We start from the raw sequence: 20,000 nt of genomic DNA on the forward strand, positions 1-20,000 counted from the left end.
AATGGCCAGTGAGATGTCCACTTTAACAAGCACATGATCAGAAGAACCGATTGGAGCAGAAGAAGAGCAGCAGACATTTGCAGGGAAGTTAGTCATAACCAAGTCCAGAAGAGAAGATACTCCATTGACTGAGATCCGGGTCGGGAAACAGATACACAAACAGATACACAAACAGACAGACACATATTTTAAAAAAAATACTGAAGGGCATTACCATAGTCTTGCAACCCCTTTGGGAGTAGACTAAGAATCATTTCAAATATTCAATAGATAAAGACAACTGAAGCAATCAAGCTTTCCAGCTCTGCCTAAGGCTGTAAAAACAGGATGTGCTACATTCTTTGTGGCACCAAAGCAGAGTTAGCAATGGGACTTCCTGCACCACAAACGAGCACGTTGCCGCAAGACAACATTTTAGCTCAACAGCATGCTGCACTGTGTGATACATGAGGGCAAGTAAATATGAAAGAGCAAGACATGCACAAACAAAACGTTCCTTTGGCACACATGTGAAGTGAGTTTGTTCAGTGGTAGCAAACAAAGCACAAACATATATTTGGAGGCTTGTTGGTATACAACTGTGGAGAGAAAAACCACTTGCATTACAAAAATGTTACTTTTACATACATACGGTTATTAAAAGGTGGACAAGAAGTCTCAGCATCTTCATCAATAATTTTCATCAAGACAGGAGTGGCAATAACAGAGTTTTGGATGCTGTGAATAAGGTCAGAAAATTGCGAAATATAAAACTTCTGCTGCTGCACTCCTTTTTCCAGGAATCCAAGATTACAAGAACTTTGGAAAATTCATCCAGATCAATAAAATTTCATTCATACATACATACATACATACATACATACATACATACACACACATATATACATACATATATATATATATATATATATATATATATATATATATACATATATATATATATATATATATATATGTACAGTGCATTCAGAAAGTATTCAGAGCTCTTCACTTTTTTTCAAATTTTGTTATGTTGCAGCCTTGTGCTGAAATCGTTTAAATTCATTTTTTCCCTCATCAATCTACACTCAATACCCCATAATGACAAAGAGAAAACAGGATTTTAGAAAGTTTTGCAAATTTATTAAAAATAAAAAACCAGCCAGCATGCAGACAGGCTGAGGAATTTGAAGACAGAGCAGGAAAATTTGAGAACAAGTACAGATACATTCAAAGTACACCACCCCAATGCCAAATATTTAAATATAATCCAACGCGGCATTGCGGGGTGCCTTCAGCTCATAGACTGTATTGGGTGAGAGAGGTGTGCAATAATTGATTGGTTAATTGCATAATTAAAATCAATAAACGATGATCATAAAATATTTTCTCAATCAATTGGCTAATAGCATACCTAAACTACCAGTGCTTCATCCGAAGATGTAACTTTTTGAAAATTAATGAAATAAGTCATCAATCAAAAAAATTAAATAATTAACCGATTAATCAATAAATAATTAATCGATTAATTGATTAATCAATAAATAAAAAATATCCTTTATAGCCAAATCGCTTGGTCATTGTCATGTCCAAATATCAGCTTCCGAACTCAAAAGGAGCCTGAGATAATGCCCAGATGAGAAAGGAAATATATAAGTACTTAATTAATTGATAATAATTACGTAACTCTTCAATTAATTGATTAATCAAAAAACAAAAAATACAATTTTTGACAAAGTACTTGCACACAATTGTGCCGAAATTTCAGCTTCCTAGCTCAAAGGATGCCTGAGATATCGCCCGGACAAACAAACAAACAAGCAAACAAAAAATAGCCTTTGCAGCCAAATCACTTGGTCATTGGCATGCCCAAACTAAAGGTGCCTGAGATAATGGCCAGAAGAGAAAGGAAATGTAAAAGTACTTAATTAATCGATAATAATTAAGTAACTCATCAATTAATTGATTAATCAAAAAACAAAAAATACCGTTTTTGACAAAGGACTTGCTCACTATTGTGCCGAAATTTCAGCTTCCAAGCTCAAAGGACGGCTGAGATATCGCCCGGACAAACAAACAAGAAAACAAACAAGTAAAGCTACATTCAAAGTACACCGCCCCATGCCAAATAATTAAATATCCTGCAGCGCGGCATTGCCGGGGCGCCCCCGGCGCCCGGCAATACCGCAGTGCAGCTCATTGAGGCTGCATTGGGAGGGAGAGGTGTACACTAATTGATTGATTAATTGTATAATTAAAATCAATAAAAGTTTATCACAAAATATTTTCATAATCAATTGGCTAATAGCATAACTAAACCACTAGTGCTTCATCCGAAGATGTATCTTTTAGAAATGTAATTAAATAAGTCATTAATAAAAAATTAAATAATTGATTGATTAATCAATAAATAATTAATCGATTAAATGATTAATCAATAAATCAAAAATATCCTTGATAGCCACATCACTTGGTCACTGTCATGTCCAAATATTAGCTTCCCAGCTCAAAAGGTGCCTGAGATATTGGCCAAATAAGAAAGGAAATAAAGAAATAAATAATAATGAAAATAAATAAATAATAATCATTAAAAAATTAAATTATGAATCAATTCGGTCACAGAACACATAAACCACCACCATTTCATCAGAATCTGTAACTGAATTTTTTTTTTTTTTAGTAATTAATCGAATAATTAAATAATTAATCGATACATTGATTAATTGATTAATCAATAAATCAAAAATATCCTTGATAGCCACATCACTTGGTCACTCATGTCCAAATATTAGCTTCTGAGCTCAAAAGGTGCCTGAGATATTGGCCAAATGAGAAAGAAGACAAATAAATGATTAATAATGAAAATAAATAAATAATAATCATAAAAAAATTAAATTATTAATCAATTCGGTCAGAGAACACATAAACCACCACCATTTCATCAGAATCTGACTTTAAAAAAAAAAAAAAAATTGTCATTAATCAAATAATTAAATAATTAATCGATTAATTGATTAATTGATTAATTAATAAATCAAAAATAGCCTTTGCAGCCAAATCACCTGGTCATTGGCATGTCCAAATATCAGCTTCCTAACTCAAAAGGTGCCTGAGTTAATGGTCAGAAGAGAAATGAAATTTAATTAATTAAATAAGTGCTTAATTAATCGCTAATAATTAAATAACTCATCAATTAATTGATTAATCAAAAAACAAAAAATACCGTTTTTGACAAAGGACTTGCTCACTATTGTGCCGAAATGTCAGCTTCCTAGCTCAAAGGATGGCTGAGATATCGCCCGGACAAACAAACAAACAAACAAGAAAGAAAGAAAGCAAGAAAACAAACAACCAGAGTGAAAACTGAGTACTCTCTTTCAGCGTGCGTCACTGCCGAGCCCCCTTCGGTGCCCAGCAATGACGATTTGCAATGCCTGGAGATGGCATAAGAAAGGAGCGGTGTACAACAAGTACAGATACATTCATTGTACACCGCCCCCATGCTAAATAATTAAATATCCGACAGCGCGGCATTGCCGGGGCGCCTCCGGCGCCCGTCAATACCGCAGTGCAGCTCATAGAGGCTGCATTGGGAGGGAGAGGTGTACTCTGATTGATTAATTGTACAATTAAAATCAATAAAGGATTATCACAAAATATTTTCTTAATCAATTGGCTAATGGCATAACTAAACCACCAGTGCTTCATCCGAAGATGTATCTTTTAGAAATTTAATTAAATGAGTCATTAATAAAAAATTAAATAATTAATTGATTAATCAATAAATAATTAATCAATTAAATGATTAATCAATAAATCAAAAATATCCTTGATAGCCACATCACTTGGTCACTATCATGTCCAAATATTAGCTTCGCAGCTCAAAAGGTGCCTGAGATATTGGCCAAATGAGAAAGAAAATAAATAAATGATTAATAATGAAAATAAATAAATAATAATCATAAAAAAATTAAAATATGAATCAATTCGGTCACAGAACACATAAACCACCACCATTTCATCAGAATCTGTAACTGGGAAAAAAAATTTTTTTTAGTAATTAAGCGAATAATTAAATAATTAATCGATACATTGATTAATTGATTAATCAATAAATCAAAAATATCCTTGATAGCCACATCACTTGGTCACTCATGTCCAAATATTAGCTTCTGAGCTCAAAAGGTGCCTGAGATATTGGCCAAATGAGAAAGAAGACAAATAAATGATTAATAATGAAAATAAATAAATAATAATCATAAAAAAATTAAATTATTAATCAATTCGGTCAGAGAACACATAAACCACCACCATTTCATCAGAATCTGTAACTTAAAAAAAAAAAAAAAAATTGGGTCATTAATCAAATAATTAAATAATTAATCGATTAATTGATTAATTAATAAATCAAAAATAGCCTTTGCAGCCAAATCACCTGGTCATTGGCATGTCCAAATAACAGCTTCCTAACTCAAAAGGTGCCTGAGTTAATGGTCAAAGAGAAATGAAATTTAATTAATTAAATAAGTACTTAATTAATCGCTAATAATTAAATAACTCATCAATTAATTGATTAATCAAAAAACAAAAAATACCGTTTTTGACAAAGGACTTGCTCACTATTGTGCCGAAATTTCAGCTTCCTAGCTCAAAGGATGGCTAAGATATCGCCCGGACAAACAAACAAACAAACAAACAAGTACACATACATTCAAAGTACACCGCCCCATGCCAAATAATTAAATATGCTGCAGCGCGGCATTGCCGGGGCGCCTCCGGCGCCCGGCAATACCGCAGTGCAGCTCATTGAGGCTGCATTGGGAGGGAGAGGTGTACACTAATTGATTGATTAATTGTATAATTAAAATCAATAAAAGATTATCACAAAATATTTTCATAATCAATTGGCTAATCGCATAACTAAACCAGTAGTGCTTCATCCGAAGATGTATCTTTTAGAAATTTAATTAAATAAGTCATTTATAAAAAATTAAATAATTAATTGATTACTCAATAAATAATTAATCGATTAATCAATAAATACTTAATAGATGAAATGATTAATCAATAAATCAAAAATATCCTTGATAGCCACATCACTTGGTCACTCATGTCCAAATATTAGCTTCCCAGCTCAAAAGGTGCCTGAGATATTGGCCAAATGAGAAAGAAAATAAATAAATGATTAATAATGAAAATAAATAAATAATAATCATAAAAAAATTAAATTATTAATCAATTTGGTCAGAGAACACATAAACTACCACTATTTCATCAGAATCTGTAACTTAAAAAAAAAATTTTTTTTTGTCATTAATCGAATAATTAAATAATTAATCGATTAATTGATTAATTAATAAATCAAAAATATCCTTTGCAGCCAAATCAACTGGTCATTGGCATGTCCAAATATCAGCTTCCTAACTCAAAAGGTGCCTGAGTTAATAATGGTCAGAAGAGAAATGAAATTTAATTAATTAAATAAGTACTTAATTAAACGCTAATAATTAAATAACTCCTCAATTAATTGATTATTCAAAAAACAAAAAATACCGTATTTGACAAAGGACTTGCTCACTACTGTGCCGAAATTTCAGCTTCCTAGCTCAAAGGATGGCTGAGATATCGCCCGGACAACCAAGAAAGCAAGAAAACAAACAAGAAAGAAACCAGAGTGAAAACTGAGTACTCTCTTTCAGCGTGCGTCACTGCCGAGCCCCCTTTGGTGCCCGGCAATGACGATTTGCAATGCCTGGAGATGGCATAGGAAAGGAGCGGTGTACAACAAACAAGAAAGAAAGAAAGCAAGAAAACAAACAACCAGAGTGAAAACTGAGTACTCTCTTTCAGCGTGCGTCACTGCCGAGCCCCCTTCGGTGCCCAGCAGTGACGATTTGCAATGCCTGGAGATGGCATAGGAAAGGTGCGGTGCACAACAAACAACCAGAGTGAAAACTGAGTACTCCCTTTCAGCGTGCGTCACTGCCCTTCAGTGCCCGGCAATGACGATATGCAGCGCCTGGAGATGGCATAGGAAAGGTGCGGTGTACAACAACCAGAGTGAAAACTGAGTACTCCTTTTCAGCATGCGTCATTGCCGAGCCCCCTTCGGTGCCCGGCAATGACGTTTTGCAATGCCTGGAGATGGCATAGGAAAGGTGCGGTGCACAACAAACAACCAGAGTGAAAACTGAGTACTCCCTTTCAGCGTGCGTCACTGCCCTTCAGTGCCCGGCAATGACGATATGCAGCGCCTGGAGATGGCATAGGAAAGGTGCGGTGTACAACAACCAGAGTGAAAACTGAGTACTCCTTTTCAGCATGCGTCATTGCCGAGCCCCCTTCGGTGCCCGGCAATGACGTTTTGCAATGCCTGGAGATGGCATAGGAAAGGTGCGGTGCACAACAAACAACCAGAGTGAAAACTGAGTATGGTACTCCCTTTCAGCGTGCGTCACTGCCGAGCCCCCTTTAGTGCCTGGCAATGACGTTTTGCAATGCCTGGAGATGGCATAGGAAAGGTGCGGTGCACAACAAACAACCAGAGTGAAAACTGAGTACGGTACTCCCTTTCAGCGTGCGTCACTGCAGAGCCCCTTTAGTGCCCGGCAATGACGTTTTGCAATGCCTGGAGATGGCATAGGAAAGGTGCGGTGCACAACAAACAACCAGAGTGAAAACTGAGTACTCCCTTTCAGCGTGCGTCACTGCCGAGCCCCCTTCGGTGCCCGGCAATGACGATATGCAGCGCCTGGAGATGGCATAGGAAAGGTGCGGTGTACAACAACCAGTGTGAAAACTGAGTACTCCCTTTCAGCGTGCGTCATTGTCGAGCCCCCTTCGGTGCCCGGCAATGACGTAATGAATCGCCTGGAAATGGCATAGGAAAGGAGAGGTGGACAATATAAAAAAGAGTAAAAGCAAATGGATTGAGCAATCCCACGTGTCAGTGCAACAGCGATAGGGCGCAAGTCCAGTGAAGTGACGAGTCATTTGCACGGCCATTTGTGTAAGCTGACAAAAGCAGTTTAAAAGATTTATGAATATGCTATCTCAGTACTTGTTGCACCTCTAGTGTGACTTTCCGAATGATGGTGTGATGGATGCTTGCTCTGCATCATTGTCCTTTACAAGTTCCACTGTGCTCGACAACGGTACGAAAGAGCAATGCACGTCACATTCCTAAGCCAGAGAAAGTGGGATAAAGTGTCGAGCACTTTGGTTACTTAACTCCAAGGTCTGGGATTTTGAATATCAAGCAAGCTGCTCTTTGCACGGGGTAATTAAACTGCAGATTAAACTGCACTTTGTCCTGAAGATCAGCAATGTATCCCAAGGGGCTGCCATACATAATTAAGGTGGCCCTAATAAACAGCAGAAGCAATCAAGGCGTTGTCAGCGCACCACTACCTTCACCGCACAGCACTCGAGTAACTCAACCATCAATCGTTCATCAACCTAAAACATAAGCAAACACCATGTGAAAAAATGCAAACCAGTCAACGACACCACAACCAAGAGAATAAACAAAATAAATTCGCCGACGAAGGAAAATCCATTTTGTTTGCTGTACATTTGGGACTGACGGGATTGGTTAGAGGTATCCACACCTGCCTTAAAGCTGTCCAGATTGGGATCGAACCTCTACCTAGATATAAACTGCCATCCTGGTGTTTTGTATGCAAGGACAGGACTAAATGTGGGCTCCAACCATCGTCCATCGGAAGACCCTTAAGCCAGCGGACCCGTTTGGTAGCACTGATAATTGTTTGATTGTATCCTTCACAAAGGGTCGGGCGAGCCCTGAGTGACTGCTGGGATGAATGCCACAGTGAACATCCAGTATAATCAGTGTTCAGTAATCAGAGGTTCTTTGGACACGGTCAAGGCTTGTCGACGGAGAAGCTACAATTGCCCCCGTATCACTTTTTTTTGGTATACAAGATCGAGGTTCGTGTAAGAGCAAACAATAATGACAAAAAACAACAACAAACGGACACATAAAAAACATATAATAAAGGGAGCGGAAGACAAGATGGGGAGAGAGAGGGAAGCACACAAGTACAACAGTAGAGAACAGGGACACCGGGAGATCTGTGGGAGGTAGAGGGCTTGGGGGGGAGGAGGCATAAGAGGTATAAAAAACACATGGACACTGCTAGGACTTCCAGGAAAGAAGTCGGAATTTCAAAAAAAGTGGATCTGGGGTGAAAATAGCGGGGGTAGAAAAGATCAAGGTTTTGGATGGGGGAAGATAAGAGATGGTGGCGAACAGCTGTTTTAAAGACCTGGAGGGAGGAGTGGGATTGAAGAGAGAGGGAGTTTGTTCCAGAGGCATGAGAAAAGAGGAATGAAAGAGTGAAGGTGAGCAGAGCCAAGATTTTGGCAGTTTAACCATAAGAGGGTTGCAGACAGATCTTGTGCGACCTGTAGGAATATTTGGGGGACACAGCACAGAGAGAGCTGGGGGAGCAAGGCCGGAGAGGAGTCGGTAGAAGACAGAAAGTCCAAAATGCTCGATCAATCACTGATGCTGTATCAAGAGTTTGGTACATTTGATTGATGATATATGTACGGCCTGAGCAAAATCACATTTTAAAAAAAGAGAACGACACTCTTCGACATCGCAACGTAGACCGATATGCCGCCGCCACAATTAATCATTACACATACTTGTGCCAAGTTTGATTTAAATCCCTACAGCTGTTCTCAAGTATCACATTCTTAACCTGACATGATCTGTGGACCTTTGACATTTAACGCCAAAATCAAATCAGTTCATCATGGCATCATAATATATACTTACACCAATTTTGGTCACAATCACACAGAGATGGTGGTGAACAGTTCATAAACAGGTCTTTCTGTCTTCTACCGACTCCTCTCCGGCCTTGCTTCCCCAGCTCTCTATGGGCTCTGTCCCCCAAATATTCCTACAGGTCGCATAAGATCTGCCTGCAACCCTCTTATGGTTAAACGGCCAAAATCAAGACTCTCTGCTCACCTTCACTCCTTCATTCCTCTTTTCTCCCGCCTCTGGAACAAATTCCCTCACTCTCTTCAATCCCACTCCTTCGTCCAGGTCTTTAAAACGGCTGTTCACCACCATCTCTTATCTTCCCCCATCCAAAACCTTGATCTTTTCTACCCCCGCTAATTTCACCCCAGATCCACTTTTTTGAAATACCAACTTCTTTCCTGGAAGTCCTTGCCGTGTCCTTGTGTTTATACTTCTCCCACCCCACACCCTTCCCACGCCCCCAGAACCCCCCCAAGCCCTCTCCCTCCCACAGAACTCCCGATGTCCCTGTTCTCAAATGTTGTGTTTGTGCTTCGCCTTCTCTCCCCATCTTGTCTACCACTACTCTTATTATATACTTTGTGTGTCTGTTTGATTTTTTGTGTGATAAATGTTAGCTCTTTCACGAGCCTCGATCATTTATCCAAAAATATATATATATATATCCCATCACTGTTTCTCAAGTTAGCGCAGTAACATAATTTTTAGCTACCAGGACCTCTGACCTTTGATCTGTTGATCCCCAAAATGTAATCCATTTCTCTTTTCATCATAATACATACCGACACCAAGTTTGACTTGGATCCCATCAGCCATTCTCAAGTTATCACGGTAATGGAAACCTATCACGGACGGACGTGCGCATGGACGGACAGCTGGACAGACAACCGAAAAACATAATGCCTCCGGCGACTTCGTCACGCATAACTAGAACAGCACCAGGTAAAGCAAATACCTCCGCCAGGCTGAACAGTTTATGTTTTGTATTCCACTGATAGGTAAGATCTGGATCCGGAGCTGAACCAAAATCTAATTGATCCGTCCTCGTCACACACCCAAGCACTCCACCAAATTCGCCTGAATCCGTCCAAAACATTTCAAGATATCTTGTTCACAAACAGACAAACAGCCAGACAGGGGTAAAAACCTAACCTCCATCCACCTTTGGTGGTGGAGGAAATGAGCAAAATTATTTATTTATTTTAAAAACAACCACAAAGCAAAGAAAGCTTCAAAAGCATAAGTGCGACCAAACCTTTCCATCACACTCCAACAGTGCCCAGTCCCTGTTCCTGTTTCCATAAACAAAGCATCTTGCGTCACAGAGCATACAACAGACACCAAAAACTCTTAACGCCCTCTTCACAAATGGCCGTTTTCAGCAGTTCCATCCAATGGCATGTGACCACACAGCACATGGCTAAATATCCCACAAACACAAAGCAAGCGTGAAACTGCACCATCGCTCGGCCGTTGGCACGGTGCAGCGCAATCTGGCTGGCAAATGCCAAGCCAAAATGCCAAGCCACCGACACAATTCCACCCCACATGCCTTGCTGCTGTTGGATGGGAAATGGGAGCAGGCCAGAATCCTGGGAGCACGCGTCGCAGGCTGTCAGGACGAGCGACGCAAGATGCTATTACAAAGATAAATATTTTGGCAAGAAGCAGTGTCATGTGCTCTTGTAAAGATGTCATAATGCTTTCGTTTTACACAAATATACAGGAAGGAAAAGTTTAAAGATTCGCAATCTGCTTGGCGAATAAACATTTGCGTTTCCATGTCTTGATATATCTGATGTATTGATTGATTCAACATTCACCGTCAACTTGCAAAATCGCGTGCGATAAAAACGGGCGCCTTCTGCAGTCTTATGTTGCAAGTCTACGGGCCTATCACTTTGCCATCGCAGACGATGGAACTGCTGAAAACTCACAGCCTCGGAGTGATCTCTCTGTCTTCTTTCACCACCTTTTTGGTCTTGCATCGTCTACCCTCTCAGAGCTGTGTCGACCCACCGCACACCTCCAATAAATCTGCAGGTTGCACGCATTCCACACAGTCTACCAGCAACCCCGTTCTGGTGAAACTACCGAAATCCAGGATCACTGCTTACCACCTCTCACGTAAATCCAGGATCACTGCTTACCACCTCTCACCTAAATCCAGGATCACTGCTTACCACCTCTCACCTAAATCCAGGATCACTGCTTACCACCTCTCACCTAAATCCAGGATCACTGCTTACCACCTCTCACCTAAATCCAGGATCACTGCTTACCACCTCTCACCTAAATCCAGGATCACTGCTTACCACCTCTCACCTAAATCCAGGATCACTGCTTACCACCTCTCACCTAAATCCAGGATCACTGCTTACCACCTCTCACCTAAATCCAGGATCACTGCTTACCACCTCTCACGTAAATCCAGGATCACTGCTTACCACCTCTCACCTAAATCCAGGATCACTGCTTACCACCTCTCACCTAAATCCAGGATCACTGCTTACCACCTCTCACCTAAATCCAGGATCACTGCTTACCACCTCTCACCTAAATCCAGGATCACTGCTTACCACCTCTCACCTAATTCCAGGATCACTGCTTACCACCTCTCACGTAAATCCAGGATCACTGCTTACCACCTCTCACCTAAATCCAGGATCACTGCTTACCATCTCTCACGTAAATCCAGGATCATTGCTTACCACCTCTCACCTAAATCCAGGATCACTGCTTACCACCTCTCACCTAAATCCAGGATCACTGCTTACCACCTCTCACGTAAATCCAGGATCCCTGCTTACCACCTCTCACGTAAATCCAGGATCACTGCTTACCACCTCTCACCTAAATCCAGGATCACTGCTTACCACCTCTCACCTAAACCCAGGATCACTGCTTACCACCTCTCACCTAAATCCAGGATCACTGCTTACCACCTCTCACGTAAATCCAGGATCATTGCTTACCACCTCTCACCTAAATCCAGGTTCACTGCTTACCACCTGTCACGTAAATCCAGGATCACTCCTTACCACCTCTCACATAAATCCAGGATCATTGCTTACCACCTCTCACCTAAATCCAGGATCACTCCTTACCACCTCTCACATAAATCCAGGATCATTGCTTACCACCTCTCACCTAAACCCAGGATCACTGCTTACCACCTCTCACATAAATCCAGGATCATTGCTTACCACCTCTCACATAAATCCAGGATCATTGCTTACCACCTCTCACATAAATCCAGGATCACTGCTTACCACCTCTCACCTAAATCCAGGATCACTGCTTACCACCTCTCACCTAAATCCAGGATCACTGCTTACCACCTCTCACCTAAATCCAGGTTCCAGTTTTTTCCCACCTACAGAACCACCATCCACATTCTCTTCAATCTCATTCTTCCTTCCAGGTCTTCAAGACAGCTGTCCGCCACCACCTCAGATCATCCCCCATCTAAACCCTGATCTTTTCTCCACCCATTAAACCAACCCCATCACCCCCAAATTTAGCTTCAGTATCAATCTTGTCCACCCCTGGCATACTCCCCCCCACCCCCTAATCCTTATCCACGCTTCCCTTGTTGTCCGTCTCCATTTATTTTGTCCCTCGGCCCTGCTGTTGGCATTTCCCCCTTCTCGTTATGCTGTTCCTTTCATAATGTAGCGTCCTGCTCCATTCTGAGTTCGAGATCTTCCAGGAGCCTTGACTGCGTATAAAAATATCAAAAAGCACTTGAGTGGATCATATGGTCCAGAAAAGGCCAACGCCAGACCAGAAGCGATCACTTCGCGTTTTGATCATCCTTCAACTGTTCTCCAGAGCAGCTTGGTGATCGAGCGAGTTAAAAAAAAACAAAAAAAAAAAAAAAAACTTGTTGCATTCCCCTCACCGGTGCAGATTAAATTACCTTTGTGCTCAGAGCGAGGGGTTTCAGTCGTATCAGTTTCCTGCGACGGAGTGGCAACCTGTCCAGGGTTACTTCCCAGGCACGGAAACGTTCATGGCTTGTCGTGAATGGACCCAATGATCTGTCAAGGAGTATATGCCTTCCTGTCGACAATAAGGTACAAGTCCTATTCACCCATTGGACCTAACAATGGACACAAGCTCAATACCTCTTTTCCCTCCTCCAGTTGAAGCCTGAAAACAAAATAATTGGTAAAATGTGATTATAAGCAGTTTCCTTTCGACGCTTTTCCCGAATGCCACTTGCCAATCAAGCTAAAAAATATTTTCACTCACAGCCTCGGATTGTCTTTTCTTTATGAGGGTGCACAGTGTTTAAAAGCTTTTCTCCAAAGAGTGCCTAACTAGTATGGCACTCGTGGAGCACATAGTCTCGCCTCATGCGTTCATTCGAAAGAAAAATACCATAATTTACTGAACGAACACACTGCTATTATGGGCCACTACTATTACGGCCCATATACCCCTATCATCCATACACCCTATTATGGACCACTGCTATTACGGCCCATATACCCCTATCATCCATACACCCTATTATGGGCCACTGCTATTACGGCCCATATACCCCTATCATCCATACACCCTATTATGGGCCACTGCTATTACGGCCCATATACCCCGATCATCCATACACCCTATTATGGGCCACTGCTATTACGGCCCATATACCCCTATCATCCATACACCCTATTATGGGCCACTGCTATTACGGCCCATATACCCCGATCATCCATACACCCTATTATGGGCCACTGCTATTACGGCCCATATAACCCTATCATCCATACACCCTATTATGGGCCACTGCTATTACGGCCCATATACCCCTATCATCCATACACCCTATTATGGGCCACTGCTATTACGGCCCATATACCCCTATCATCCATACACCCTATTATGGGCCACTGCTATTACGGCCCATATACCCCGATCATCCATACACCCTATTATGGGCCACTGCTATTACGGCCCATATACCCCTATCATCCATACACCCTATTATGGGCCACTGCTATTACGGCCCATATACCCCTATCATCCATACACCCTATTATGGACCACTGCTATTACGGCCCATATACCCCTATCATCCATACACCCTATTATGGACCACTGCTATTACGGCCCATATACCCCTATCATCCATACACCCTATTATGGGCCACTGCTATTACGGCCCATATACCCCTATCATCCATACACCCTATTATGGACCACTGCTATTACGGCCCATATACCCCTATCATCCATACACCCTATTATGGGCCACTGCTATTACGGCCCATATACCCCTATCATCCATACACCCTATTATGGGCCACTGCTATTACGGCCCATATACCCTTATCATCCATACACCCTATTATGGGCCACTGCTATTACGGCCCATATACCCCTATCATCCATACACCCTATTATGGACCACTGCTATTACGGCCCATATACCCCTATCATCCATACACCCTATTATGGGCCACTGCTATTACGGCCCATATACCCCTATCATCCATACACCCTATTATGGACCACTGCTATTACGGCCCATATACCCCTATCATCCATACACCCTATTATGGGCCACTACTATTACGGCCCATATACCCCTATCATCCATACACCCTATTATGGGCCACTGCTATTACGGCCCATATACCCCGATCATCCATATACCCTATTATGTCACATAGTTTCTTAGCTTGGATTATGAACATCATAAATTTAATTCTTCACTCACATCGGGTCACAGATCAGATATATCAAGTTTCACAATTCTCAGATAAGAATTAAAATTCAAACAATTATGGCTGGTATCCCACTTCACTGATGACGTCATCGTTATCACCATATATACCCCATGGTGAGTTGACAACATATGCCAAATTTCAATATTTTCCGTTGAGCGGTTTTGGAGAAAATGGTGTCCAAATCTCTCACTCACACACACACACACACGCACGCACGCACGCACGCACGCACACACACACACACACACACACACACACACACACACACACACACACACACACCAAAGAAAACAAAGCATTGCAACCAGATATAGTACTGAGGTACAAAAAAAGAAAAGAAGGCTTTGCTAAATTGAGGTGTCAGTCCCCAGCGATTTTGGCCTAAATAATACAGAAATCAAGAAAAAATGAGCAAATACCAAGACCTCAAGAATGAAGTGAAAAGATCTTGGAAGCTGAAGAGCGCTGACATTGTACCAGTGATAATAAAGAAGAACCTTACAGAGATCTTAAAAACCATCCCTGGAAGTATAACAAACAAACTGCACTTGGATACTGTGTGGGGCTTGGTGACGATCCTCAAAAAGAGTCCTCGGAACGAAACTTTGAGAACAAAACAACTTCACCAACTTGCCCATGAATCATGATTCCTTACTGAAACTGAGGTGGATACTTCCGAGCCCTGGGAGGACGCCGTTCCACATTCTGAAACTCGCTTATGGAGATAACAAATCAACGACATACGCACATACACACACCTACATAGACACACACACACACAAAAACACACACACATACAAAGACACAAAAACACACACACACACACACCAAGACACACACACACACACACCAAGACACACACACATTCACACACACACACACACACACCAAGACACACACACACACCGACTTATGGAGCATCTTATGGAGCATCTACACACCCGGTATCTTATGGAGCATCTACACACCCGGTATCTTATGGGGCATCTACACACCCGGTAGCTTATGGAGCATCTGCACACCCGGTAGCTTATGGAGCATCTACACACCCGGTAGCTTATGCAGCATCTACACACCCGGTAGCTTATGGAGCATCTGCACACCCGGTAGCTTATGGAGCATCTACACACCCGGTAGCTTATGCAGCATCTACACACCCGGTAGCTTATGCAGCATCTGCACACCCGGTAGCTTATGCAGCATCTGCACACCCAGTAGCTTATGCAGCATCTGCACACCCGGTAGCTTATGGAGCATCTACACACCCGGTAGCTTATGCAGCATCTGCACACCCGGTAGCTTATGCAGCATCTACACACCCGGTAGCTTATGCAGCATCTGCACACCCGGTAGCTTATGCAGCATCTACACGCCCGGTAGCTTATGGAGCATCTACACGCCCGGTAGCTTATGGAGCATCTGCACACCCGGTAGCTTATGGAGCATCTACACACCCGGTAGCTTATGCAGCATCTACACACCCGGTAGCTTATGGAGCATCTGCACACCCGGTAGCTTATGCAGCATCTACACACCCGGTAGCTTATGGAGCATCTGCACACCCGGTAGCTTATGGAGCATCTACACACCCGGTAGCTTATGGAGCATCTACACGCCCGGTAGCTTATGGAGCATCTGCACACCCGGTAGCTTATGGAGCATCTACACACCCGGTAGCTTATGCAGCATCTACACACCCGGTAGCTTATGGAGCATCTGCACACCCGGTAGCTTATGCAGCATCTACACACCCGGTAGCTTATGGAGCATCTGCACACCCGGTAGCTTATGGAGCATCTACACACCCGGTAGCTTATGGAGCATCTACACACCCGGTAGCTTATGCAGCATCTACACACCCGGTAGCTTATGGAGCATCTGCACACCCGGTAGCTTATGGAGCATCTACACACCCGGTAGCTTATGCAACATCTACACACCCGGTAGCTTATGGAGCATCTGCACACCCGGTAGCTTATGCAGCATCTACACACCCGGTAGCTTATGAAGCATCTGCACACCCGGTAGCTTATGGAGCATCTACACACCCGGTAGCTTATGGAGCATCTACACACCCGGTAGCTTATGGAGCATCTGCACACCCGGTAGCTTATGGAGCATCTACACACCAGGTAGTTTATGCAGCATCTACACACCCGGTAGCTTATGGAGCATCTGCACACCCGGTAGCTTATGCAGCATCTACACACCCGGTAGCTTATGGAGCATCTGCACACCCGGTAGCTTATGCAGCATCTACACACCCGGTAGCTTATGGAGCATCTACACACCCGGTAGCTTATGTAGCATCTACACACCCGGTAGCTTATGGAGCATCTGCACACCCGGTAGCTTATGGAGCATCTGCACACCCGGTAGCTTATGCAGCATCTACACACCCGGTAGCTTATGGAGCATCTGCACACCCGGTAGCTTATGCAGCATCTACACACCCGGTAGCTTATGCAGCATCTACACACCCGGTAGCTTATGGAGCATCTGCACACCCGGTAGCTTATGGAGCATCTACACACCCGGTAGCTTATGGAGCATCTACACACCCGGTAGCTTATGGAGCATCTGCACACCCGGTAGCTTATGGAGCATCTGCACACCCGGTAGCTTATGCAGCATCTACACACCCGGTAGCTTATGGAGCATCTACACACCCGGTAGCTTATGGAGCATCTGCACACCCGGTAGCTTATGCAGCATCTGCACACCCGGTAGCTTATGGAGCATCTACACACCCGGTAGCTTATGGAGCATCTGCACACCCGGTAGCTTATGCAGCATCTACACACCCGGTAGCTTATGCAGCATCTGCACACCCGGTAGCTTATGCAGCATCTGCACACCCGGTAGCTTATGGAGCATCTACACACCCGGTAGCTTATGCAGCATCTACACACCCGGTATCTGATAAGTGTTCGTGCTTTATGATAATCGTGGTGAAAATGAGGTATGTTTGACGATGTAACACTCAAATCCCAGCGTAGTTCTGGTGACGGTGTGGATGACGGGTCGGGTTTGCCATTCCAACATCAAGGTTCGTTCTCATTTTGCTCTCCAATGATGCACCAGAGATATCACGACCTAAGGTCGTCCACAAACGGCTCGTGGTAATCCCGACGGAACAGCCCTGGGTTAAACACCCAACATTATTCATATTAACCCGACAAGCAGAAGCAAATTGTTGTCCGCGGCAAAGGCAACGCCCCGGGGATGTGAGCGCGTTCAATCGGCCCAAATAATACAAAGTGTTGCAGAGAAGGCGTCGGGTCATTACTCTCAACCCTGTCCAATTGGGCAGCCGAGGGGACGGGGATGGGAATGGGGATGGGGACGGGGACGGGGACGGGGATGGGGACGGGGACGGGGACGGGGACGGGGACGGGGACGGGGACGGGGACGGGGACGGGGACGGGGATGGGGATGGGGACGGGGACGGGGATGGGGATGGGGATGGGGATGGGGACGGGGATGGGAATGGGAACGGGGATGGGAATGGGGACGGGGATGGGGATGGGGACGGGGACGGGGACGGGGATGGGGACGGGGACGGGGACGGGGACGGGGACGGGGACGGGGATGGGGACGGGGACGGGGACGGGGATGGGGATGGGGACGGGGACGGGGATGGGGATGGGAATGGGAACGGGGATGGGAATGGGGACGGGAACGGGGATGATGACGGGGAAGGGGACGGGGACGGGGACGGGAACGGGGACGGGGACGGGAACGGGGATGGGGACGGGGACGGGGACGGGAACGGGGACGGGGACGGGAACGGGGATGGGAATGGGGACGGGGACGGGGACGGGGATGGGGACGGGGATGGGAATGGGGACGGGGATGGGAATGGGAACGGGGATGGGGACGGGGATGGGGATGGGGACGGGGATGGGAATGGGGACGGGAATGGGGACGGGGATGGGAATGGGGACGGGGATGGGAATGGGGACGGGGATGGGGACGGGGATGGGAATGGGGACGGGGATGGGAATGGGGACGGGGATGGGGACGGGGATGGGGATGGGGACGGGGATGGGAATGGGAACGGGGATGGGAATGGGGACGGGGATGGGGATGGGAATGGGGACGGGGACGGGGATGGGGACGGGGACGGGGACGGGGACGGGGACGGGGATGGGGACGGGGACGGGGATGGGGATGGGGACGGGGACGGGGATGGGGATGGGGATGGGGACGGGGATGGGAATGGGAACGGGGATGGGAATGGGGACGGGAACGGGGATGATGACGGGGAAGGGGACGGGGACGGGGACGGGAACGGGGACGGGGACGGGAACGGGGATGGGGACGGGGACGGGGACGGGAACGGGGACGGGGACGGGAACGGGGATGGGAATGGGGACGGGGACGGGGACGGGGATGGGGACGGGGACGGGGATGGGGACGGGGATGGGAATGGGGACGGGGAAGGGGATGGTGTATTTGGGGATGGCGTGTTGTCCCTTATTGCCCCCGGGTGCTTCCTGAAGCAGCTGCGCTTCGCAAACAAATTTGCAAGTCCCCCTTTTCGGGAGCTGTGCGGATTTGGGACGCTCGATTGCGGTGGAGATTGTGCTTCACAACCTGCACACACACAGCAGCAGCAGCAGCAGCAGCCTCACCTCGCGTTTCCGATTCACCGGCAACTTCTGCTTGCTGCGATCGCGTCCTCTGCCGTCCCTTTCTGGTTCCCGGTCCCGGTCCGAACCTTGGCGGCTGCCGCCCGCAGAACCATTTTCTAGGCGCAATCTCTTCCGTGCAAGTCGCTCCTGGCGTCGTTCCGCTCGCTCATAAGGTTTGAGCTCCATGTCATTCTAGCCGGGAAAAGATGACACAGACGGAAAGGTGAGACATGTTTGCAGCACACAAAGCAAGGCCAAAATAACTGAAACCGGCTTAGTGTGACATAAAGCAACAACCACAATGGCAGAGCAGCCCTCATAATATCCAGGAGGCTGAGCACAGCATGTGCTGCAAATGCGTTTTGGGTAAAAGCCAAGTCTTCAAGGAGCCGAGGCAGCTGTCCTACTTGTTAAGAGCAAGCCAGGATATACTGTATGTCCTAGGGACCCCTTCAGCTCTGTGCTTAATGTCATTGGCTTGCAAGACCGTGTCTAAAATGTAGCCTTGGTTTTCCACTGATGCAACGAGTCCTGCCGATGGTGCAGACATGCAACGTGAAGCCGCCAAATGAATGCACCCTCGTCCCAACAAGAATCCCAACATCCTTCTAAGCTCCACTGCTCATTTCCCATTCTGCAACGAGGCTTCCATGGACATGCGCACTTACTTATCGGACTGCAGTGGACAGTAAAAGAACAAGCACTTGTTTCTGGAATGGACTTGTCAGTCCATTGCAGCGATCTTGGTGACAACAGCCAAACAAACAGCATTGACATTATGAATGAACCTCTAATCCTAATGGTAAACACCAACACCATGTCATGCATTTCCATTAGAAAATGAAACAAGAC

The 20,000-nt window shown here is 44.8% G+C and overlaps 1 protein-coding gene across 6 annotated transcripts in view; it reads right to left on the bottom strand.

Annotated features, from left to right (window-relative positions):
• The window catches only part of LOC137439946 (autism susceptibility gene 2 protein homolog), a 537,082-nt gene that overhangs the window by 314,614 nt on the left and 202,468 nt on the right, over positions 1–20,000 (bottom strand). For 5 of the 6 annotated variants that reach the window (XM_068136220.2, XM_068136222.2, XM_068136221.2 and 2 more), the window contains one exon: positions 19,149–19,340. The exons of the other annotated variant lie outside the window; for it this stretch is intronic. In XM_068136220.2, the coding sequence (XP_067992321.2) occupies positions 19,149–19,340 (192 nt within the window). The remainder of the gene's footprint in view (positions 1–19,148; positions 19,341–20,000) is intronic. 6 annotated transcript variants of the gene reach the window in all.

The sequence above is a fragment of the Myxine glutinosa genome, chromosome 14 (assembly GCF_964187855.1).
Source record: "Myxine glutinosa chromosome 14, kmMyxGlut1.1, whole genome shotgun sequence".
In the NCBI taxonomy this organism is placed as follows: Eukaryota; Metazoa; Chordata; class Myxini; order Myxiniformes; family Myxinidae; genus Myxine; species Myxine glutinosa.